The sequence below is a fragment of the Heloderma suspectum genome, chromosome 2 (genome assembly GCF_057233095.1).
Source record: "Heloderma suspectum isolate Gila_16-S chromosome 2, 16-S_ref, whole genome shotgun sequence".
Lineage (NCBI taxonomy): Eukaryota > Metazoa > Chordata > Lepidosauria > Squamata > Helodermatidae > Heloderma > Heloderma suspectum.
In genome coordinates, this window is record NC_139459.1 from 347,621,940 (window position 1) to 347,646,077 (window position 24,138).

Sequence of the window (24,138 nt, forward strand, 5' to 3'; positions counted from 1 at the left end):
TGTTGTTTGGTTTTAATTTTTGTGAACCGCCCAGAGAGCTTCGGCTATTGGGCAGTATAGAAATGAAATAAATAAAATAAAATAAATAATAAATACCTGTTACTAGAGTTGTCTCTGGTTCTGGATATACTTGCGTTTACTTACCTCAGGACAGAAATCCTTTCCCCATCAGACACCTCTCCACACAAGCATGTAGGGGACCATCTTTGCCTTGAGGATAGAGAAGTATAGTTTGGACTTACCTGTTGAACTTACTTGTACCTATTATATTGACTGTCCTTAAAGCTGGTAAAGCATTACTTTTGTTGAAAACAAGTGGGTTTTGCTTCTATTTAGACTACAGCCAGGTGGCTTCAAAGTATCCTTGCCACCCCCACCCACAATACAATATGGGGATAGTCAGTGATATTATGTATACTGTTAAGCAGGTCTGTCTCTCTGTCTCTCCATGGCTCCTCCTATTATTAATTGGGAAGATATGAAGGAAAACTAGAGGCAGCTTTACAAAAACAGGACTTCAGCATTTGAGAGAACAAGAACACAGATGTCCGGCAAGGGCACAAATCCATGGGGTACCACACATGACGTTACTTCCTCCTTTTGACTGGTAGGGAGGCGGAGGGATTTCAGGGGATCGACAGAAGAGGGAAGATGGTGCCACCTTCCCCAGCTTCAGCTAATATAACCACTTTGTGAAGGAGTCAACCATGAAAATGTCAACCAGAAGTTGCCTGTGCTGGATGTGGCTGTGTCCTTTCCAATCTTGGTGGATTTCCTGATCTTTCAGCTTCTGGCAGGAGCATCTTTCAACCACTGGCTTTCCACATGGGTTGTCACTCCCCTCAGGGAAGAATAGGCTTTTGCTCAGATTGCCCTTCCTTCTCTTATTCCTCCCTTTGCCTCTGCAAAGCTCCCAGATTCAGATCACCTGGACCCCCTTCTCCATACTCCCCAGTCTTCCTCTTCTCTTCTTCCAGAACTTGTTGAGCAAACTGCTCCTCCCACACATGCCAAACATAGAATCATAGAGTTGGAAGTTACCTTGGAGATCATCTAGTCCAACCCCTTGCTCAATGCAGACCCAGCACTGCAGGGTGCAGCTGCAGCTGCAGCATCCCTGACAGATGGCCATCCAGCCTCTACTTAAATACCTCCAGTGAAGGGGAGCCCATCACCTCCCAAGACAATGTGTTCCACTGCTGAACTGGTCTCACTGTTAGGAAGTGTCTCCTAATGTTTATCCGAAATATGCTTCTCTCCCTGTGATTTCCACCCATTGGCTCTAGTTCAGCCCTCAGTAGAAACAAAGAACAACTCTGCTCCATCTTCTCCATGGCAGCCTGTCAGATGCTTGAAGACTGCTATCATGTCTTCCCTTAATCTTCTCTTCTCCAGCCTAAACATACCCAGCTCTTCCAACTGTTTGTCATAAGACTTGGTTTCTGGACCCTTCACTATCCTGGTTGCTCTTCTCTGGATGTGCTTCAACTTGTCAACATCCTTCTTAAAATGGGGCACCCAGAACTGGACACAGTACTACAAATGCAGCCTGACTAACACAGAATAGAGAGGAACTATAATTCCCCATGATCTGGATACTATGCTTCTATTAATGCAGCCCAATATTGCATTAACATAAGAAATGACAACTCTTAAAAGAATTACATTACATGGACAGATTAGAGGACGTGGTGGGGGTGATATAGCTGCACTATTTGCTATACTGCAGCCATTGTTACTGAGTAGTTTCCCAAGTAGTTGAAGGCTGGAATGTTCTCAGATTGAACATGTTCTTCCAAATGAATGAAGCTACAAATACCCTCTTTTTTCTGTTGCATTTCAAGGGGTTAATTCACTCCCTCACTAAAGTCACACCCCCATCCTGAGGTAGTTCCAGGAAAGGAAACACCCAGTCAGTAAGCAAAGGTAGCCATGGCAGCCAGAGGTCCCAACAAGGAGCTCTCTGAGGAAACTACTTGCCCTGTTTGCCATGAATATTTCACAGACCCAGTGATCACAGACTGTGGACACAATTTCTGCCAAGTATGCCTCATCCAATGCTGGGGGAAGTCAGATACAGAACCACCTTCCTGCCCTCAATGTAGAAAAGCGTTTCAGGAAGGCAACTTCAGGCCAAACCAGGACCCCGCAAACCTGGTAGAAAAAGCCAAGCAACGTAAAGGAAGAAGAAAATCAGGACCGTGTGCGAGGCACCGGGAGCCACTGAATCTCTTCTGCAGGGATGATGGTCGATCCAAGGAGTACAAAGCACATGATGCCATTCGAGTGGAACAGGTTGACAAAGGGTGCACGGTAGGAAATTAGTATGGGGGGGGTAATTTGGTCTGCTTTTTTGAGGGGTCTGTGTAAATTCATTTGTATAAATCTCCAGAGAGTGGCTGCTTTAGTCTGTTGCAACAAGACCACACAGCCTTGGGGCATCTTAAAGAGTAACAAATGTATTATGGCATATGTCAGAGTTGCCTCTGAGCGCAGGGAGTGGCAGAGTAGTTCAGATGCTGAAGAAGAACCTCAAGACGTGGGGGAGGAAGTTTCCCAGGCTTGTCCAGGCATGGATAGGCAGACTCCTCAGGTTTCAAAGGCCCAGCTGGATGGAGAGGGCCCCTCTTCACACACACACCCTGTGAGAAATAGGGAACAGGGAGAGGCGGGGATTGGAGAGCCTGAATTCTTAGATGCCAGGCACAGATGCAGAGCCGAGAGAGAGATGGCAGGGGCGGAGCTTAGACGGTCTACCCGATTGGCCCGGTGTGAACAGCTGCACTTAGGGGCCTCACGAGAGAGAGGGAGATCTCCCCCCCACCCCTTAAGTTAGGATAGTGAACCTGCCTTTTCTTCAAACAGTGGGCAACTTTCATAGCTTTCTTTTGAACTCTCTGAAGGCATTTCCTTTGTAGACTGTGAGTCACTGACAATTTGCATCTGTATGACTCATTAAAGTAATGGATTAAAAGCCGTAGATTGATGCCTCTTATCAGTGTTTTGATTTGGCTTTTGAAGTTCAGCAGGGGCAAAGGGAATCCTGACAGCATAAGCTTTTGTGGACACTGTCTGCTTCATCAGATGCATGAAGTATCATCCTGAGTTCCAAGTGTATATATTTATATACACGCAAAATGGGGTAGTGAGAATAAGAGACTGTACAAGAGAACTTTTGTTTTCTGTCCCATATGTTGTTGTTCAGCACCATCTCATCACTGAGAGAAATTGTGTGCTTCGTTGATTTCATACAGACCAGTAATCGGGATCGCTTTCGGGCCCCCCCCCGCCCCATAATTTATTTCTTCCGTATCAGTTTGTTCTTGGAATAACAAATCTATGTCCAAACGATTATTAAGCTTTGAACACATAATGGAGATAGACACAGAAACCGACATGATACATGCCATCATTTGCCAGCCATGCATTCTACATAGGACAAAGAGGCCAGCCTCTGCGCAAAATAATAAATGTATGCAAATCTGACATCAGAAATGGTAATATTAAAAAAAAAGTGGGGGACACATCAACCACCCAGGGGACTCTGTCACAGATCTTAAGGTGACCATTCTTGAACAAAGGAGCATCAATGACAGATTTCAAAGTGAAACCGCTGAACTACAGTTCATCAAGCGGTTCAACTCTTATTTCCTGGGGCTTGAATAGGGACCTTTTTTAAAAATCACACCCCAGTGTTAATCAGCTCACCAAATGCAAAGATGTCTGTGTTATCACCCAGTAACTATTTTGTGTATGGCTACTGTAAATCAGGTAATTATCTGTGCATACTTTATGCCTTCCAGTTCCTTCTGACCTGGCTGTTTACAATCTCTCTGCCCCCGCCATCCCCACTACCCCCCGCCCTGTATGTGTGTGTGTAAACACACTTGGAACTCAGGATAGCGCTTCCTCCATCTGCCAAAGTGGATTGTAATCCATGAAAGCCTATGCCACAATTAACTTGTTAGTATATAAGGTGTCACCAGCCTTTCTGTTTGTGTAAGAGTTTCCCTAGTACCTAATCTTATTTATTTTAAAGTAATTCTATTCCTGCCAGGCATTTCAGACATAAATGCTGCAAAAACTCCCTGAAGGTTGGGTCATACATGCTTTTGGCAGGGAATTCTGCCACTGGATCCTCAGATCTGCTTCCTAAAAATAGTCTCTGCAGTAATATGGGTGTGTGTGAAAGAGCGATCTCAGACCTGTTTTAAACACATACATACACACAGTACCAGGGGCCCAGACCATCACAAATACCTAAGTGGGGAGGGCAAGGGGAAAGGAATGAAATTTAAACAGAGAGGCTCGAGGACAAACTATATGTGATGTCAGTCACGTGTTTGCACAAGCCTGCTTAACCTGACTGCTTTTATTTGTGAGAAAAAGCAACTGTAGGGCCCCAAATTAGAACATGACCCTGATCTGGACTGGGGCTCCGTGCTGATCTTCTGCTGAAAATTACCCCCTACCTGGCTGATATTTGTCCCCAAAGAAGCAAGTTCTGAATTAGGACCTTACAACTACCTTTCCTCCCAATTGAAAACAGCCACTTTTAAAACATGCTTGTTTAAACACGCAGCTAACATCAAATGTCGTTTGTCCCTCAAAGGCCTGTTTTGAGGACAGTAAATGAGCATGTTGCTAGGCTCAAGACAGGGGCACCTGCAGGAAGGTGGAGGGAGTGACTGAGGGCGGCAGGGAAGGGCAGGTACACAAGTCTGCCTGGTACCTACCGACCTCCTCTATCACCCAGCCTACGATCCCAACCCACACAGGCTAAAAAGAAAGTAGCGACACATGGGCCTTCTGTGAGCAGGCTGGCCCACCATCAGGCAGGCAAAGAATCTCAGAAGAATGGGAAGATGATGAAGATAGATAGATAGATAGATAGATAGACAGATGATAGACATGCATTGCTGATGCTCCTCTGCTGTGGGATATCTACGTATTTATTTATTTTATATTTTTCAGAGGGCAGAATCCAATGGGGTGCTTACGCCCCCACCGATTCTTTTTTGCCCCGCCGATTCCATTCCGCAAGCAGCCACCACCACTTCCACAACAGCGATTTAGCGCTTCCAGGAGCAATTCAAAAATATTGGAAATGCTCGTTTTGGAATGGGGCAAGTCAGCGGGACACACGCAAGAGAGCTCTGCTGACCTGTCCCCTTCCAGAAATGAGCATTTCTGCTGATTTCGGGGCTTCCCCTAGGAAGCCCCTGTTCAAATATGCAGCTGCAGCAAATACAATACAAGGTTGCACAGGCAGATTGCCTTTGTGAGCAAGGTCCACAAAGTGGCACTAGAATGGAGAATACATTGCACCAGAAGTGGTATCCCCAACATGATACATGTGGGTGCCATGGGGCCATACCAGGTGCTCAGTGCTTCCGGCAGCCTGGTTCTCCAGCTTCCACCCCCACCCCCCACTTCCACCTCCATTGACTTGCATAACGGGGGAGAGCTGCGTTTCCAAAAATGGCTGGGGTGGGACACTCCACCCTCGCCAAGTACAGTTGGGCCAATGCAGTACTTGGCAGGTGGTGTGATTCCTCACTGCCGCCTGTTTTTCAGGGGTGTGCCTTCCCTCCACATTCAAGCCCATGGAGACATCTCCCATTTGACTTGCATGTGGGGGGAAGGGTACATGTGTGTATCTCTTCTATCTCTCCTTCTCCCCTCTGTGTGTGGTGTGTGTGTGAGAGAGAACACACATATACAGAGACACAAACATTCACACAGAGAAGGGAGGGCTCTCCCAACATTTTGGGACTAGCCTCTCCCCATAAAGCAGTCATTTTGTGGTTGTGCCCAAGACACTTTAAAAAAGATGCAGATGTGCCCATGGGCACAAAACTATCAAGGGCCCCTGTGTTAAGAGTCCCCCAAACCCATTAGAGGAACTGGAAAAATATTAGCAAAAATAATTATTGTCACGTCTATTCCCATTCTGCTATGATCCTACAGGACACAAACATTGCCAGTTCTAATAAAGTCACAAAGATTCAGTCTGGAGGGCACCAGGCGGCTCACCCGGGTGAGGCTATTTCCATTCCGTTATCATCCTACAGGTCAGACAAGTTGCTGTTTCTGATAACAAAGTCATGGAGACTTCATCCGTTATGCCTGTGCCACCACCATCCACGGATGTGGAAGAGGAAGGCAAGTGCCCCGTCTGCAAGGAGTATCTGACAGATCCGGTGTCTGTGGACTGTGGCCACAACTTCTGTTGTCGCTGTATTACGGACTACTGTGAGACATGGGAAGAACTGGGGGACTTGGAGTGTCCTCTCTGCAGAGCCCGGATCCAGAAAGGGACTTTTCGGCCAAACTGGCAGCTGGCAACTATAGTGGAAAAGATCAAACTCCGACTACCAAAACCAGCAAAGGAAAATCTGTGTGTGAAACATAAGACGGAACTCAACCTGTTTTGCATCGAGGATGGAGAATTAGTCTGCATAGGCTGTGAAAGATCCCCAGAGCACAGAGCACATACGACACTTCTCCTGGAAGAGGCTGCTCAGGAATACAAGGTAGAAAACCTCTAGATCTTTGACAATGAAATCTGGTGGTCCTAACATGCCCAAGGGTTGTTTGTTTGTTTACTATTAACATCTGTTCCCAAAATAGCACCACTGCAAACAGGCAAAGCAGATGGGCTGAAAGGGCAAATCATAGGAGAACCATCTGATTTTCCCAAGATAAAATGGGAAAGTTTGTCAATATTTTGCTAGCCCTCCACTATGTGATCAGACATCATGTTTGGAGGAAATCACTGATCAGCACCAGATGGACTGACCTCCTGGTAGAAATACAACCTTTACTGTTTCTGCAGGAAAAAATTAAGAGCCATGTGGAGTCTCTCAAGGAAGAGACAGAAAAGCGTATGGACCAGAAAATGGCCGAAGAGCTACGAAGGAAGGAGTGGCAGGTAAGTTTGTTGTTACAGCTCACACATTGGGGCTTGAGATTGACAGGAAGACCCCTTATGCCCTCCATCAGTGCAGAAAAATAATTTTATGTATTCACCATGCATAGCTGTTCTATAGTAGTGATCACCTCGTTCAGACATGGAAGTTCAGTATTTCATGTCTAAGGTATCCATGGTACCTACCATGTAAAAGTGAGAGGTGGGTTACACGTAAAAATCATCCCAGTTCTGCCTGTGCAGAATGCCGAAGGCCCTTTCCTAACAGGCTAAGCAACATTCAGGAGTAAGTCATCAAGTACTGACTATTCAGATGAGAAATCAAGTGATTTTACAAGTTGCGTGAACCAGCCAGAAATGTTCAGAAAAAAGAAGGCTGTTAGGAAACAATAGTTAACACTGGCAGTTCTACACAGCATTGGAAGGGCCAGAATAGAACGGTCAGAATATTATCTCAAAATAATAAAAAATAACGAACAATGAATAACAAAAACACAGTAACATACCTCTCAGTGTCTTTATTTCTTGCACATCATTCCCTTCTGCCATTACTAGTAATATCTTTTTCTTCTCTCTATAACTGTGATTATATCTGCCAACCAAGGATGACATTCCATGCATCGGATCAAATGGATTCAGGTCTACACAAGCTTCTGCCATAAGCCTCTGTCCTTCACCTCCATCACAGCCTGAAGTAACATTTAATTCCCCCCCCCCACCCCCTTGTTTCTGACAGGGAACAGTTCCAGAAATCAGGCCATCATAGATCTGGTGTTCTACATGAAGATGAGAAATCAAGTGATTTGATTTCTCATCTTCATGTAGAAGATGAGAAATCAAATCTCTCTCACGCTACTTCAGCCTTGTGGTGGAGAGAAAGCGCCGCCACCTCCTTCGTGCGAATTGAATGCCACCTATGTTACTGTCTGGACCCGGTCCAATGCATCACATTCAAGTCATCACACATCTGTTGTCACATACGCATCTCTATTTATATTTGCATTCAATCCGCTTGTCTTTTCCCAATGGCTTATAATTTTCTATGCAATTTCAAATAAGTTGCTTTAACTAAGACAATTATACATTTAAAAAGACAAGTGCGTTGAAACATATGCAGCATTTATGTTCCTCCTGTCCGAGAGAGATTGTGGCTAAGACCTCTGGGCAAAGTGCCCCCTTCTGAAGCCAAGATCTATAAGCAAGATTTATTAACAGTAAAATCATTCATTGTAGTCACAGACTTCTAGTTAACGTCCCTTACTGAACCTCATGTTCTACCTTTGCCACTTCTTTAATTCCGATGTATTTTTTCCCCAGACACGGTTAAAAATAGAGAAGCAAAAGACCAAATCTGCCTTTGAGAGAATGCAGAAGTTTCTTGAGGAGAAGAAGGACCACTGCTTATGTCAGCTGGAAGATCTGGCAAAAGATATGGAGAAGAGGCAGCATGAAAACCTCACTGAACTCTCTGAAGAGATTTCCTGGCTCAGTCAACTGATCACAGAGATGGAGGGGAAGTGCCTGCAGCCAGCAAATGAATTTCTGCAGGTGAGAATTAAGACAAAGATGCCTTCCAGGCAGGTCTTTTGAAATAAAGAGCGCACAATCAAAACCAACATCCATTGGTTTTCCACAGATGAGGAAGGGACAAAGGAATGCCCACTAGAACAAGAAAAATCCCAATGCTTGTTCTGTCTGTGTAGCTGAAACCCATTTCTTTCTTTCTCTTTTTCAGGATGTCAAAAAGTCCTTGAGCAGGTATGTGGCTCTTCCTCCATTCCACTTCCTCTGGTGTTTTCCTCTGCTCTTTAGCTGCAAGAGTTTTGGTCTCATTTGAGTGCTTTTGAAAAATTGGTTGCTATTTCCTACGGCATGATGTGATGTCCACATCTTCATTTGTTTGTTTGTAGTTGGTGCTGCCCTCCCTGCTTTCCCTGCTCTTTCTTATTCCCCTTTCGTTTTCACCTGCTGTGGAACAGCTTCAGTCCCAGTTTAAGAAAAGAAACAGAGTTTCTGCAAAACAGTGGTGTACAATCGACTACTGTTGTTGCATAGCATCAGCTGTAAGGGACAGTTTTCTTCTGGGGGACAATATGAAGGACCAAACAAAACAGGGGGAAGGGAACCCTCAACAGAATCTCTAACCTGTCTACCTGCTTCTCAGATTCTGGGGATGGGGTTGAGGGGAGCCTTTTAAACTCATAATTTGACCACAGCTGTACCTGTCATCAGATTCCAAGTGCTGTTTGTGAAGAGTAGGAACAGCACAAGCCACCTTATATGGAGTCGGGCTGTTTGTCCACGTAGCTAAGTGCTGTGTACTCCAGCTGAAAACAGCTCACCACATTCCTCCTACCATCTGCTGCATGAAATCCTATTGTTATACGCATGTATCCCACTGCTGAGCAGTGAAAGTTTTCAGGGATTCAGGCACTCACCCAGGGCTTAGCTTCCTGAAAAGGAGTTCACTGGGAATTTATGGCATTTCTGTGATTTACGATTTATTCACACACATATACAGGTGGAGCATAAGATGGGGGTTCACAGCATTAACCCCTGAACAAATACCTATTCCACATCAGATTTGTAGGGGAACCCATAGTGCCATCGGATTTCCTGCAGAGGGTAAAACTGGCTCTCTGCTTCCTCTCTCTCCCAGCATTAACTGGGAGAGAGAGGTACCGTTAACTATCTGTCCCAGCATTAACTAACTTCCTGAGATACACCAGACTTCACTTGCCCCCTCTCCTTGTCTAGTGGGAGGAGGAAAGATGAGTCATTTCTGACCATGCCCCATGCCTTCTTGGGCCATCCTAGCTCCCATTGAAACACCTCACTAGAATGTTACCAGCTATCAACTGTTCATTGGCCAGGTCTTAAGAGGCACTGCCTCAAGGCCACCACACTGACAACCCTACTTTGTTGTTGTTCAGTCGTTCAGTCGTGTCCGACTCTTCGTGACCCCATGGACCATAGCACGCCAGGCCTTCCTGTCCTGCGTTCTCTCCCGGAGCATGCTCAAGTTCATATTCATTGCATCCGTGATGCTATCTAGCCATCTCATCCTCTGCCGTCCCCTTCTCCTTTTGCCTTCAGTCTTTCCCAGCATCAGGGTCTTTTCCAGGGAGTTTTCTCTTCGCATTAGGTGGCCAAAATATTGGAGCTTCAGCTTCATTATCTGTCCTTCCAATGAGCACTCAGGGTTGATTTCCTTTAGGATGGACTGATTTGACCTCCTTGCAGTCCAGGGGACTCGTAAGAGTCTTCTCCAGCACCACGGTTCGAAAGCATCAATTCTTCGGCGCTCAGCCTTCCTTATAGTCCAGCTCTCACAGCCATACATTACTACTGGAAAAACCATAGCTTTGATTAGACAGACCTTTGTCGGCAAGGTGATGTCTCTGCTTCTTACTATGCTGTCTAGGTTTGCCATAGCTTTCCTCCCAAGGAGCAAGCGTCTTTTAATTTCATGGCTACAGTCACCGTCTGCGGTGATCTTGGAGCCCAAGAAAGTAAAATCTGTCACTGCTTCCATTTCTTCCCCTTCTATATGCCAGGAAGTGATGGGGCCAGATGCCATGATCTTAGTTTTTTTAATGTTGAGTTTCAAACCAGCTTTTGCACTCTCCTCTTTCACCCTCAACAAGAGGCTCTTGAGATCCTCTTCGCTTTCTGCCATTAGGGTGGTATCGTCTGCATATCGGAGGTTGTTGATAATTCTCCCGGCAATCTTAATTCCGACCTCTGATTCATCCAACCCGGCATTTCTCATGATGTACTCTGCATATAAGTTAAATAAGCAGGGTGACAATATGCAGCCTTGTCGTACTCCTTTCCCAATTTTGAACCAATCGGTTGTTCCATCTCTGGTTCTTACTGTTGCTTCTTGACCCTCATACAGGTTTCTCAGGAGACAGGTAAGGTGGTCTGGTACTCCCATCACTTTAAGAATTTGCCACAGTTTGTTGTGATCCACACAATCAAAGGCTTTAGCATAGTCAATGAAGCAGAAATAGACGTTTTTCTGGAATTCTCTTGCTTTCTCCATGATGCAGCGAATGTTGGCGATTTGATCTCTAGTTCCTCTGCCTCTTCGAAACCCAGCTTGTACTTCCGGTAGTTCTCGGTTCGCATACTGCTGAAGCCTAGCTTGTAGGATTTTGAGCATCACCTTGCTGGCATGTGAAATGAGCGCAATTGTGTGGTAGTTTGAACACTCTTTGGCGTTGCCCTTCTTTGGAATTGGAATGTAAACTGACCTTTTCCAGTCTTGTGGCCACTGTTGAGTGTTCCAGATTTGTTGGCATATTGAATGCAGCACTTTAACAGCATCATCTTTTAGGATTTTAAATAGCTCGGCTGGAATACTGTCATCTCCGCTAGCTTTGTTGTTACTAATGCTTCCTAAGGCCCACTTGACTTCACTCTCTAGGATGTCCGGCTCAAGTACAGTGACCGCACTATCATGGCTATCAGGGACATTCAGATCTTTCCTGTATAGTTCTTCTGTGTATTCTTGCCACCTCTTCTTAATCTCATCTGCTTCTGTTAGGTCCCTGCCTTCTTTGTCCTTTATCATGCCCGTCTTTGCACAAAACGTTCCCTTGAGATCTCCGATTTTCTTGAAGAGATCTCTAGTCTTTCCCATTCTGTTGTTTTCCTCGATTTCTTTGCATTGTTCATTTAAGAAGGCCTTCTTGTCTCTCCTTGCTATTCTCTGGAACTCTGCATTCAGTTGGGTATATCTTCCCCTTTCTCCCTTGCTTTTCGCTTCCCTTCTTTCGTGAGCTACTTGTAAAGCCTCATCAGACAGCCACTTGGCTTTCTTGCATTTCTTTTTCTTTGGGACGGATTTCGTTGCTGCCTCCTGAACAATGTTACGGACCTCCGTCCATAGTTCCTCAGGCACTCTGTCTATCAGGTCTAATCCCTGAAATCTATTCCTCACCTCCACTGTATATTCATCAGGGATATGATTTAGGTCATACCTGAACGGTTTAGTGGTTTTCCCGACGTTCTTCAATTTAAGCCGAAATTTTGCAAGAAGCAGCTCATGATCTGAGCCACAGTCAGCTCCAGGTCTTGTTTTTACTGACTGTATGGAGCTTCTCCATCTTTGGCTGCAAAGGACATAATCAATCTGATTTCGATATTGACCATCTGGTGACGTCCATGTGTAGAGTCGCCTCTTGTGCTGTTGGAAAAGAGTGTTTGCTATGATCAGCATGTTCTCTTGGCAAAACTCTATTAGCTTTTGTCCTGCTTCATTTTGTACACCAAGGCCATGCCTGCCTGTTATCCCGGTGATTTCTTGACTTCCTACTTTAGCATTCCAATCCCCTATGATGAAGAGGACATCTTTTTTTGGTGTTAGTTCTAGAAGGTGTTGTAGGTCTTCATAGAACCGATCAACCTCAGCTTCTTCGGCCTCAGTGGTTGGGGCATAGACTTGAATTACTGTGATGTTGAATGGTTTGCCTTGGATTCGTACTGAGATCATTCTATCATTTTTAAGATTGTACCCCAGTACTGCTTTTCCCACCCTTTTGTTGACTATGAGTGCTACTCCATTTCTTCTAAGGGATTCTTGCCCACAATAGTAGATATGATGGTCACCTGAATTAAATTCGCCCATGCCTGTCCATTTTAGTTCGCTGATTCCCAAGATGTCGATGTTCAATCTTGCCATCTCATGTTTGACCACCTCCAGCTTACCTTGATTCATTGATCTGACATTCCAGGTTCCTAAACAATATTGTTCTTTACAGCATCGGATTTTCTTTTCACCGCCAGACACATCCACAGCTGAGTGTCCTTTTGGCTTTGGCCCAGCCGCTTCACTCTTTCTGGCGCTACTTGGAAATACCCTCTGCTCTTCCCCAGTAGCATATTGGACACCTTCCAACCTGAGGGGCTCATCTTCCGGCGTCATATCTTTTAGCCTTGTGATACGTTCCATGGGGTTTTCTTGGCAAGAATACTGGAGTGGGTTGCCATTTCCTGGAAAAGGTCCCCAATCTCTTTGCAGTTGTTGCACAAAATGCTAGTTTCGCCTCCTGGAGGCTAGTCCAATTTGCCCCAAAGAGGAGAGTCAACTTCAGGCTGGGTCCAACTCGATTTTGTTGTTTGCAAACAGTTCGACAAAGGAGCTCACGCTCAAAAGCAGAGTCGACCCTGGGCAACCCCCGCGCTACAGTTTTATCACTTAGCTTGCATTCCTTAGCCAGCGTGTCACTTTGATTGGTTGCTAGCAGTTTGTCTAGCTACCTTATCTTAGGGTTACTGCTTACTTATTCCAGGCATGCGCAGCTCTTACAATACTACGTGCTGCTTAAGACACATACAATGGCTTTTAGGTTACATTTTTACTACACGGCCTGTAAGGGGCCCCTGAAAAAGTCATTCAGGCCATCCCCAAACCCACAGTACTTTTGAATCAACAACAACAACAACAAAACCTTTCAGTTTAACATGTTGTATTAAGGCAGGGCTGGGGAATTGTTTTTGGGTGGGGGAACCGAATGACTCCCACCCAGCTCTCCAAGGGCGGTATAACGTCAGGGCCCTCTGATGTCATTCAGTCTCTGGTCGAAGTGCTGACTCAAGCTCCTCCAGCCACATCCTTGGATCAGGACCACCAAGCACTGGGAGGGGAGGATTAAACCACACACACACACCATTTCCCCCCAAAATTCCCCCTCCTCACTTGGGGCGGGTGGGTTAAAAAGGGGGAAATCCTCAATTGATGCCATTTTTTTTTCTTTTTTACCCCCCGCAGGGGGGATTTAGGAGGGAAATGGTGTGGGGGAGGTTTAATACTCCCCTCCTGGTGAATGACGGTCCTGATCCAATCCAGGGCTGCCACGCTAGAGTTAACAGAAGGCTGTCCTTCAGCTACGTGATCAGCGTAACTTGGAGCTTGGCTCTCAGCGCACGCCTCATCCTGGCTCCTTCTGCCGTGCCACCTGAGGCAGTGGCATCAGTGGGAAAGGGCCTGGAAAGCAGCCATGGGTGAGAAAAGGTGTCAGCGCCTCGGCGTGAGGTCCTTCTTTTGCCAGCATGTGGGAACTAAGCCCAGGCTGAAATGGGACAGACTTACTAATGCAGCAGCCTTCAGAGGAGCCGGTGCTTTGTTCTGATGTCAATCAGATGGCATGATGGGAGAAAAGAGTCACCTCCCTCAGGCTTTTCTGGGCAGCCATTGCAATGGGAAGACTGTGGGGAAGAGGAAAGGAAGAGGGGCTCTTGCAGTTGCTGTCAAATTCAAAAACGAGGCAGCGTGAAAAATCCCCTTTCCCCCCTCCTTCTTTCCCTCCTCTCCTCTTTCTCTCCCTACCTCTCTTTCCTGGGTTGGTCGGGTTGTGTAACATGAGGGAGGGTCCAGCCAAGCCCCAGAAAGAGGGAATCTGCATGGAGCTCCATTCAGATGTTTGTTTATGCCAGTGAAGGCAGAGCAGCTACAACAAGCAGAACTAGAGGGATGGGTGAGTGCATTTAGGGTCCAAGGGAAAGGGCAGTGCCCTTTTTTTAGCTCCCCTCCCCCTTTTGTGACAATGGGCTTCACTGTTTTTATTTATGCTAAACCAGAACAGGGAATTTGGGTGAAGGCTGTTCGAACTTGGAAGTTCTGTCCCCTTCCTGGCTGATGAATAAGTAAACAACATGGACTCCAGCTGGGTTTGGCATTGCCCTGAGGCCCTGTTCTATGAGTGGGTGGGTGGGTGGGTGGGTGCAGTTAAGCCTGCCTGAGCCAGCCTGAAAAGCAGATTAGAAATCTACTAAATAAATAAAACACATTTTTGAAAATGATCTTAGGCTTTAAAAAGTTAGTCTTGAGTCCCAGCCTGGAGTACGTACAGGAGAATGATGTCCCAATACTGTTCCTTCAACTTGGCTATATTCCCTTCTAGGTGTGAGAAGAATTTAGTAGGGCATGCGGTGGACCTTTCTCCCAGGTTGGAAGAGACGCTCAGAATTTACTCACAGGAAAATTCTTCTTTGGAAATGTATATAAACCACTGTAAAGGTACTGGGGGCAGCTTAAGGAGGAGAATGGAACCATATCTCTGAGTATTCCAGTGCCAGGTTGGTTGGAAGGAAAATCAGTTCCTGTTTAAAGGACTTTCCCTGCAAGGTTCCTCAAGATACCTGAAAAGACCCCGTAAGAATCATTCCCCACTGGGGGCTCATTTGAAGAGGAAGAAAGCTGCATCAGAGGAAAACTGCTGACCTGTGGGTTAGGGAAGAGAGACAGGAACAGCCTATTATTCCCCACCCCACCCCACCCCCTCACCACACACACACACACACACACACACACACACACACCATTTCTGTGGAAGAGGCTAGCTTGTCTAACTACCTTGTTCAACAAAGAATGCACCAGTGGGGAAAGATCACATAATAATAATGGCTTTGCTTCTCTTCCCTCACAAACAGAACGGCTGTAATCCACACATTTACCCAGATTGCACATCACAGCAGCAATCCTGGCTTGGTTGTCCAAGGAATTGTGTGAACAAGCAGAACACGTGAGCCAGGTGCTCTTTGTTTCCACTTTTAATTAACAATCCAGGAATGCCCCTTTCCTGGGTTGTTTCGTGAAGGGTGAACCCAGAAACTCTGGGTTGTTTATGGGTTAAACAACTCAGAGTTGACCCAACAATTGCCCGTGGTTTTTTGTTTCCCAGGAATTGCCACCGTGATGTGCAAACCGGGTCATACTAAGAAGGCCCTGCCTGAGGGGAAGGGGGATTTTGATGAGCAAGAACCACCATGTAAATGATTTTATAAATAAAATCAGCCTGGCACGATTCTACAGCTTCTCAACAAATAGAAATCCTGACTGGACTTACAGTTCTACTTAGGTGGAGAAACTATTTAAGAACCAGGCCAATCTCTTTCTATAAGATACTGTATTAGACCGGCAGCCTTCTTGTGGTGGAGGAAATGCCACTTCTCCTGGGTGCCCTACGTATAAATGCATTTATTTATTTGATTTATATTCCACCTTTCCACCAAAATTTGGTGCTCAACAGACATACTACCTTCACTGCCCCCACCATCCCTGCCCCAATTAGAAGGAAGTCTTGAAGTGGACCAGTCAAAATGGAAGGTGCCTCCTCCTGCTGCTTTCAAGACCTTCTTTCACTTTGCTTCCCTATCATCTTCTTGCCCTTGACACAGACTCAAGGGCAATGTTAAAGCACTATTGCAAGAAACATGATCTTTATTTAAATGCTAAATGAGGAGTTATTGAATGTGAAAGTAGTGAAATGACCTGTTGCTATATGTATCATTATCTAAATAATTAAGTCCTTCTTTCCTCTACATCACAGAGTCTCTGGAGCAAGCTCTGAACACAGGTAATTTTCTGGAAGTGAAAAGAGAAGGGAAATTTTAATGGAGATGGTTGTCCAGAAAATTCTCTTTCTGGAAGTGAAAGAGAAGGGAAATCTTAATGGAGATGGTTCTTGAGTTGGGGTCTAAGAGAGGCCCCTCTGTAAATCTAGGGGACCACTTCCATGACACACAACCCTCTAGTTAATTCATTCAGTCTAAATGTAACCTAAATGATGGATTTAGTATGGAATTCAGTGTGGAGGGTGTGTGTTTTTGTTTTGTTTGTTATAGGACATGTTCTACAGGATTATGTGTAGTTTGGTCTGTTTGCATGCTGTGGAGAAAGTGGATAGGGAGATGTTTTTCTCCCTCTGTCATAATATTACAACCGGAGTCACCCCATGAAGCTGATCGGTGGGAGATTCAGAACAGATAAAAAGGACTTCTTTACACAGCACACACTTAAACGCTGGAATTCACTACCACAAGAAGTAGTGATGGCCACTTATTTGGATGGCATTGAAAGAGGATTAGACACATTCCTGGAGGACAAGGCTATCAATGGCTACTAGTCCTGATGGCTCTGTGCTATGCCCAGTATCAAAAGCTGTATGCCTATGTACACTATTTGCTGGGGAAAACCAGCAGGAGGGTGCTACTGCACTCATATCCTATATGTGGGTTTCCCGGGGGCAGCTGGTTGGCCACTGGGTGAACAGAATGCTGGATGGACCCTTGGTCTGATCCCGCATGGCAGAACCCACTGGACTCTAGGAATCTTCACCCCAGGAGAAACTTCATTGCATACAGCAAGAGAAATCTTGTACTCTTTCTCTCCCTCCCTCCCCCTCTTCCCTCTTTTTTCATTCCTGAGAAGTGACCCTTTCAGTAGCACTAAAGCCATCGTTAACTTGACCTATTCCTATAATAGAGGGGGGTCATAAACGGGGGATCCTGCTTCAGATGCAGGAGCAACGAGATACTGCACTGAGCAACAGGGCTATCCTGCCCTTCCATGGAAAAATGGCCAAGAGACAGCCACATGGGGGCTATTTGTTTTGTTCTTTGACCGCCATCTTTGACCTCCATTCACAGAGGAGTGTGGCATGCATAGGGCATAAGGAGGGAAGAGATTCAGAGAAACCTTAAATAACACTCTGTAGATGTGGCAGGGGGTTGTCTGATCTAGCCATATTGACGGATAGTGCCAGGGTGACCAGTGCTCAGCCTTAACTAGGGATGGGTGAGAATTTCATTTCATTTCAGGTTTGATAGGAATTTACCAACGTTTGTAAAGTTCTGCATATTTGGGACCAAAAGAACTTGAGATTTAAAATTTTTTGAATGTGGGAGACACGGAAACTGAGAGATTCATCCATCCAGGCCCAGGGTTTTGCATAATACTAGAACCTGGGGTCATCCCATGAGGCTGATTGGTGGGGGATTCAAGACAGATAAAAGGAAGTACTTCTTCACACAGCGCATAGTTAAACTATGGAATTCACTTCCGCAAGATGTAGTGATGGCCACCAATTTGGATGGCTTTAAAAGGGATGCTTTGACTTAGACTCTGCATTGAGCAGGGAGTTAGACTCAGTGGTTTTATAGGCCCCTTCCAACCCTTCTGTTCTATGATTCTATAATTCTAAAAGGGGATTGGACAAAGACTTTTAGGAAAGAGCTATCAATGGCTACTAGTCCTGATGGCTATGTGCTACCTCCAGTACCAGAGGCAGTATGCCTATGTACACCAGGGCAGGAGGGTGCGCTTGCACTCATGTCCTACTTGTGGGTTTCCCCTGGGCAGCTGGTTGACCACTTTGTGAACAGAATGCTGGACTAGATGGACCCTTGGCTGATCCAGCATGGCTCTTTTGATGTTAAATGTATTTATATATTAAAATATTTGTAGCCTAGCTTTTCAATAAACACTAGAAGTGGCTTACAAGAATTAAACAGGAAGAATTAACCATCAAAAATAAATCGATGAAAAGAGCAAAAAGCAATAGTCAAAAGGAAACCATAAAATTCAGCAGAACAATTAAAAAAAAAAGCCCATTTACCAATTAAAAGCCCTGTCAAGTAGAAACGTGTTCTCCTGCCATTGAAATTATATCCCAGTTGGCACCAGGCAAGCCCCCCACCCCATCCCAGGGGCAGGCATTCTGGAAATGGTGCCACAACTGAGAAGGCTGTCCCTCCAGGCAACACCCACTAAAGTTAAGGTGACAGGAGAACCCAGAGGATAGTATCTGGAGATGACCACAAAGTTTGAAAATTACCACAATGTTTGAGCCAGTTTATGTGGTAGAAGACATTCTTTAAGGTATGTCTTCTACCTAATCATGATTCTATGGTTCTATTCCAAAACACAAACGTTAATACTGTGTGAATTGGTGGTGAAGGCTGACTACCTGGACATCCCCATCCAGAGGCTCATCTAATCCCCACCACTGTAACTTGTTGTTCACTCGTTAAGTCGTGTCCGATTCTTCGTGACCCCATGGACCATAGCACGCCAGGCCTTCCTGTCCTCCGCTCTCTCCCAGAGTGTGCTCAAGTCCATATTCATTGCATCGGTGATGCTATCTAGCCATCTCATCCCCTGCTGTCCCCTTCTCCTTCTGCCTTCAATCTTTCCCAGCAGCAGGGTCTTTTCCAGTGACTTTTCTCTTCGCATTAGGTCGCCAAAATATTTGAGCTTCAGCTTCAGTATCTGTCCTTCCAATGAGCAGCCAGGGTTGATTTCCTTTAGGATTGACTGATCTGACCTCCTTGCAGTCCAGGGGACTCGTAAGAGTCTTCTCCAGCACCACAGTTCGAAAGCATCAATTCTTCAGCGCTCAGCCTCCCTTATAGTCCAGCTCTCACAGCCATACGTTGCTACTGGGAAAACCATAGCTTTGATTATATGGACCTTTGTCGGCAAGGTGATTTCTCTGCTTCTTACTATGCTGTCTAGGTTTGCCATAGCTTTCCTCCCAAGGAGCAAGCGCCTTTTAATTTCATGGCTACAGTCACCATCTGCGGTGATCTTGGAGCCCAAGAAAATAAAATCTGTCACTGCTTCCATTTCTTCCCCTCCTATATGCCAGGAAGTGATGGGGCCAGATGCCATGATCTTCGTTTTTTGAATGTTGAGTTTCAAACCAGCTTTTGCACTCTCCACTTTCACCCTCAACAAGAGGCTCTTTAGATCCTCTTCACTTTCTGCCATTAGGGTGGTATCGTCTGCGTATCTGAAGTTGTTGATAATTCTCCCGGCAATCTTAATTCCGACCTGTGATTCATCCAACCCGACGTTTCTCATGATGTACTTTGCATATACGTTAAATAAGCAGGGCGACAATATGCAGCCTTGTCGTACTCCTTTCCCAATTCTGAACCAATTTTGAACCAATCGGTTGTTCCATGTCTGGTTCTTACAGTTGCTTCTTGACCCTCGTACAGGTTTCTCAGGAGACAGGTAAGGTGGTCTGGTACTCCCATCTCTTTAAGAAGTTGCCAGAGTTTGTTGTGATCCACACAATCAAAGGCTTTAGCGTAGTCAATGAAGCAGAAATAGACATTTTCTGGAATTCTCTTGCTTTCTCCATGATCCAGCGAATGTTGGCGATTTGATCTCTAGTTCCTCTGCCTCTTCGAAACCCAGCTTGTACTTCTGGTAGTTCTCAGTTCACATAGGATTTTGAGCATAACCTTGCTGGCATGTGAAATGAGTGCAATTGTACAGTAGTTTGAACACTCTTTGGCATTGCCCTTCTTTGGAATTGGAATGTAAACTGACCTTTTCCAGTCTTGTGGCCACTGCTGAGTGTTCCAAATTTGTTGGCATATTGAGTGCAGCACCTTAACAGCATCATCTTTTAGGATTTTAAATAGCTCAGCTGGAATACTGTCATCTCCGCTAGCTTTGTTGTTAGTAATGCTTCCTAAGGCCCACTTGACTTCACTCCCTAGAATGTCTGGCTCAAGTTCAGTGACTGCACTATCATGGCTATCAGGGACATTAAGATCTTTCCTGTATAGTTCTTCTGTGTATTCTTTCCACCTCTTCTTAATCTCATCTGCTTCTGTTAGGTCCCTGCCTTCTTTGTCCTTTATCATGCCCATCTTTGCACAAAATATTCCCTTGAGATCTCCGATTTAATTTGAATTAGGGCCTGTCACCTTTTCCTCCACATAATAGAAACTATGGAGTGAGCACTGAAGAAACGTAATTTTCTGGGGCTCAATGAGAAGGGACAATTTTGGAGAGAGATGGTGCAATCAAGCAAGACAAGATCAATGGAACTAATGATCTTAAAGAAACTATCTGTTAGCTCTTGGACACCACACATGAAAATAATTCATCCATTCTTTATCATTGTAATTTAAATGCTCATCTTAAGGATGCACGTGGTGTGAAAGAGTTGGGGGGATTTTAGGGCTGATCTGACTGTCTGGCCCACAACCCCAAATTTCTCCCCCAAAGATTTGGAGGAGTGGACATTTGAATGGGAGTTGCTAGTACATGTAAATTATATTACAACATGATCTGAGGGCTTCTTTTTCCCTCCCCTTTTAATGCATTTAAAGCTCAGCTGTGGGATGGGTGGGTGGCCACCGGCAGTGCATTTGAAAATGGGGCCATAATGCTCTGCAAAAGGTCATTGTGCAGAGGAAAAAAATGGCTGTTCCCATGATGTCCGCAGGTCCTCAGCCAAGCTGCGGCTGTTTAAAGTATTAAAAAGGGGGGTGGGGGGAAAAGAAGCCCTTGTAATTCAATGTGTAAGTATCCACCATCTGAAAGCCTGGACTCTCTCTCTCTCTCCATCTCTGTCTGTCTGTCTGTCTGTCTGTCTCTCTCTCTCTCTCACATACACACACACACACACACCATTAATGTCCCAGAATTTCTCCATCCACCTTCACTGGAAGAAAGGTCCAAAGAAGATTGTGGGACCAGGTCTTACACAGCCCTAGTGTGTGTGTTTTTAATGATGATCTGACTTTAAATCTCACCTGTTTTCTCCCCCATAACAGATTCTATGAAGCGAACACTGAGCAAAGGTGAGTATTTGAAAGAAACTCAGTGGGATGGGAAACCTTTGATAGAGGGTAGAGTCTCAGCCTCTACGTTTTACACAGCCACATTTTAACACCAGCCCTCTTTACTGGACTGGTTAAAATATTACTGTGATGTTATATTTTGCATATAATGTATGCAAAATTGCTTCAGTCACTGAAGTCCTGATGGAGTGACTTTTGGCCATAGCAGATGCACACTTTTATTAAAAAGTGCTTGCCAGTTTGGCCATAAAGTGGGGGTGGGGCTTAACATTTTAGACTAAACCGAGTTCATGGGCGGGATGAAACCTGCCACTCATCTTCTTTCGCTGTGCTCCATTACTTCATGAGGGGGACTTTTAAAGCAGCAGAGCGTGGGGAGGTAAGCCAGGGCAGAGGTGGGTTTCACTCCAGTCTCCCTACGCCACGCATTCTGATCTAAAAAGAGAACTGCCACCCCACCTCCACTTCATAGCTGAACTGTTGAGAGTGTGCCTGGTAAACATGTCCTTGTCCGGCTTGGCCCTTGTGTTGCTCTTTGCAGGCCTCCTGCCAGATTCAGCTGAAGCCCAGAGGAAGGCGGTTTTGTGAGTTACTGTCCAGCAGCTGAGGTTGATCCTTTCCCCAAGAACATCCACCACTCAGGCTTCTCTTTCTTTTTGTCTTTATCCTGCAGGGAATGTGACTCTGGATCCAAACACGGCGCATCCCAACCTTCTGCTGTCTGATGGTCTGAAGAGTGTGAGGAGGGAGCTGGGAACGCCTGGCAATGAACAGAGTTTTGACTGTGAGCCCTTTGTTCTGGGACGTGAAAGATTCACTTCAGGAAGACATTGGTGGGAGGTGGAGGTGAGGTGGAAGGAATATACAAGGTCAGTAAATGTGGTTGCAAAGGCACTGTCCAACATGAACCTGTGGAATACAGCTTGGACGAGTTGGGCCTTGGGAGTCGCAAGAGATTCTGTCAGGAAGAAGACAGTGAGCAACCTGAGTCCTAATGAGGGGTTCTGGGCTGTGGGTGAGGAATTCCATAACAGATTGTCACCTTGTCGCGTCTTGGCTTTTACTTCCCCACAGCCAACCCCTTTGACTCTGAAAGAAATGCCCAGGAAGATCCGGGTGGCCCTGGATTATGAAGAGGGTCGAGTGGAATTTTTTGATGCTGCTACAGCTGACTTGATTTACACTTTCCATTCGGAATCATTCTCTGGGGAGAAAATCAGACCCTTTTTCCGGGTGTGCGATCAGGATATCACTCTGAAGTGCTGAACACTAAGGGGAACTCTAATCAGTTCTGCCTCCCTCAAAGGAGGTGACTCTGTAGCTGCAGAACAGCCAGACGGCTACAACCTTAATAATTTTCAGGCAGGAATTCTGGTTTCTGATTGTCGATCTTAGAATCTTCCATCTGCAAAATAAAGCAGGCAGGGCTCAAAACTCCCTGTTGCAGATCTGAACGGGGGACCAGGCAGTGGGCTGTGTGACATTGGCATTTTGCTAGTGGCACAGCCCTACTTCTATTTTTGAAGCAATGTGCGAAGGAGGCCTAGATCTGCAATTGGAAACCAGAAGTGTCAGCTCAGAAGTGTCAACTCTCTTTTCCTGAAATACTTTTCTGGAGCCATGAGACATTCTAGGCCAAGTGCCTGTGAGGCCATAATCAAGATGGATGCATCTGACAAGGATAGAAGATTCCATAACATGAGAGAAGAAGAAAAGGACTTGGCCAACAATGGGGGAGAGGGGATACAATGAGGCCAGGGCTTGAGCAAGCAAAGCAATCAGGCCATCCATGTGGAGCCATTCAATAACTTGTGAGAAGAGGGTCACACATCTTACAATCAATTTCGATTTTATATTTGAGGTGATCTTTAATTTGGAAAGGTGTAGATTAGACTTCCCTCTTTGCAAACATGTTATTTGCTTCTGTCAATGCTTGTTGAACATTATTTGCTTGCTCTTAACTATTTTCTTTCCATGTATAATTTTGTTTCCTAATACACGAGTTCTACAATCATGCAAAATTTCAAACCTAACTGATACACATTGCCACAGATACAGCAAATTAAAAAGTGTTGAAAACTTGACACATTTGTACTTTTTAGTCCAAGGTGCGGCTCAGCATATCATTGAATTTCTTTCAAATTTTGGTGAAAACTATTGACGGACGTTATTCAGGCTTATGGAGGAGGCATGTCTTGCATTGGTTTGGTCTGTGAATAAGCATACTTTAATGAGAGTATAAAGGCTTCTAGATGAAAATGGGTCAAATAAGAAAAGACATGAAACTAAGTTCATATTTTCTCTAACATCAGTGACACTTATACAAAGGTAGTCCTCCTAATTCTCAGCTCTCCATGCCTGCAATATCTAACTGGAGCAGGGCTAAGGAAGCTGTGGGCTTCCAGATGATGTTGGACTATAACTTCTGTTGCCCCGATTATGCAGTTGGGGCTGATGGGAGTTGGAGTCCAACACCATCTGGAGGGCCACTGCTTCCCCACCCATGCCCTAAAGTGCTGGGGAACACCACTGGGGCACGGATAGAAGAGGGGAGATAGTGGCACATTCCCCACTTTCAGCTATGGTGCATTTCTGTGAAGGTGTCAGCCATGCAGATGGTAAACAGGAGCTGCCTGTGCTGGAGACATCTGTGTGTTTTCCTACCCTGATGGCTTTCCTGTTCTTTCTCATACGGCAGAAGCTTCTTTCCACCACTGGTTTTAGACATGTACCGACTCTCCCATGGCAATTGGGACATGACAATAGGCTACTGCTCAGCCTAGCTTCGTTCTCTTCTTCTTCCCTCTGCCTCT

General features: G+C 45.4%; 1 protein-coding gene across 2 annotated transcripts; it reads left to right on the forward strand.

Annotated features, from left to right (window-relative positions):
- Positions 1 to 1,233: 1,233 nt before the first annotated feature.
- Positions 1,234 to 23,408, forward strand: LOC146355415 (E3 ubiquitin-protein ligase TRIM39-like). 2 transcript variants are annotated; one of them, XM_084830581.1, is made up of 10 exons: positions 1,234 to 2,313; positions 6,075 to 6,536; positions 6,839 to 6,934; positions 8,249 to 8,479; positions 8,667 to 8,689; positions 14,842 to 14,957; positions 16,270 to 16,296; positions 21,299 to 21,325; positions 21,999 to 22,109; positions 22,400 to 23,402. In XM_084830581.1, exons 1-10 carry the CDS (start codon positions 1,933 to 1,935, stop codon positions 22,456 to 22,458), a joined length of 1,533 nt encoding a protein of 510 aa, XP_084686707.1. In that variant the 5' UTR covers positions 1,234 to 1,932; the 3' UTR covers positions 22,459 to 23,402. The 2 variants fall into 2 exon arrangements, with proteins under 2 accessions (XP_084686707.1, XP_084686706.1); XM_084830580.1 differs by having other exon boundaries at positions 21,999 to 23,408.
- The last annotated feature ends 730 nt before the right edge of the window (positions 23,409 to 24,138 follow it).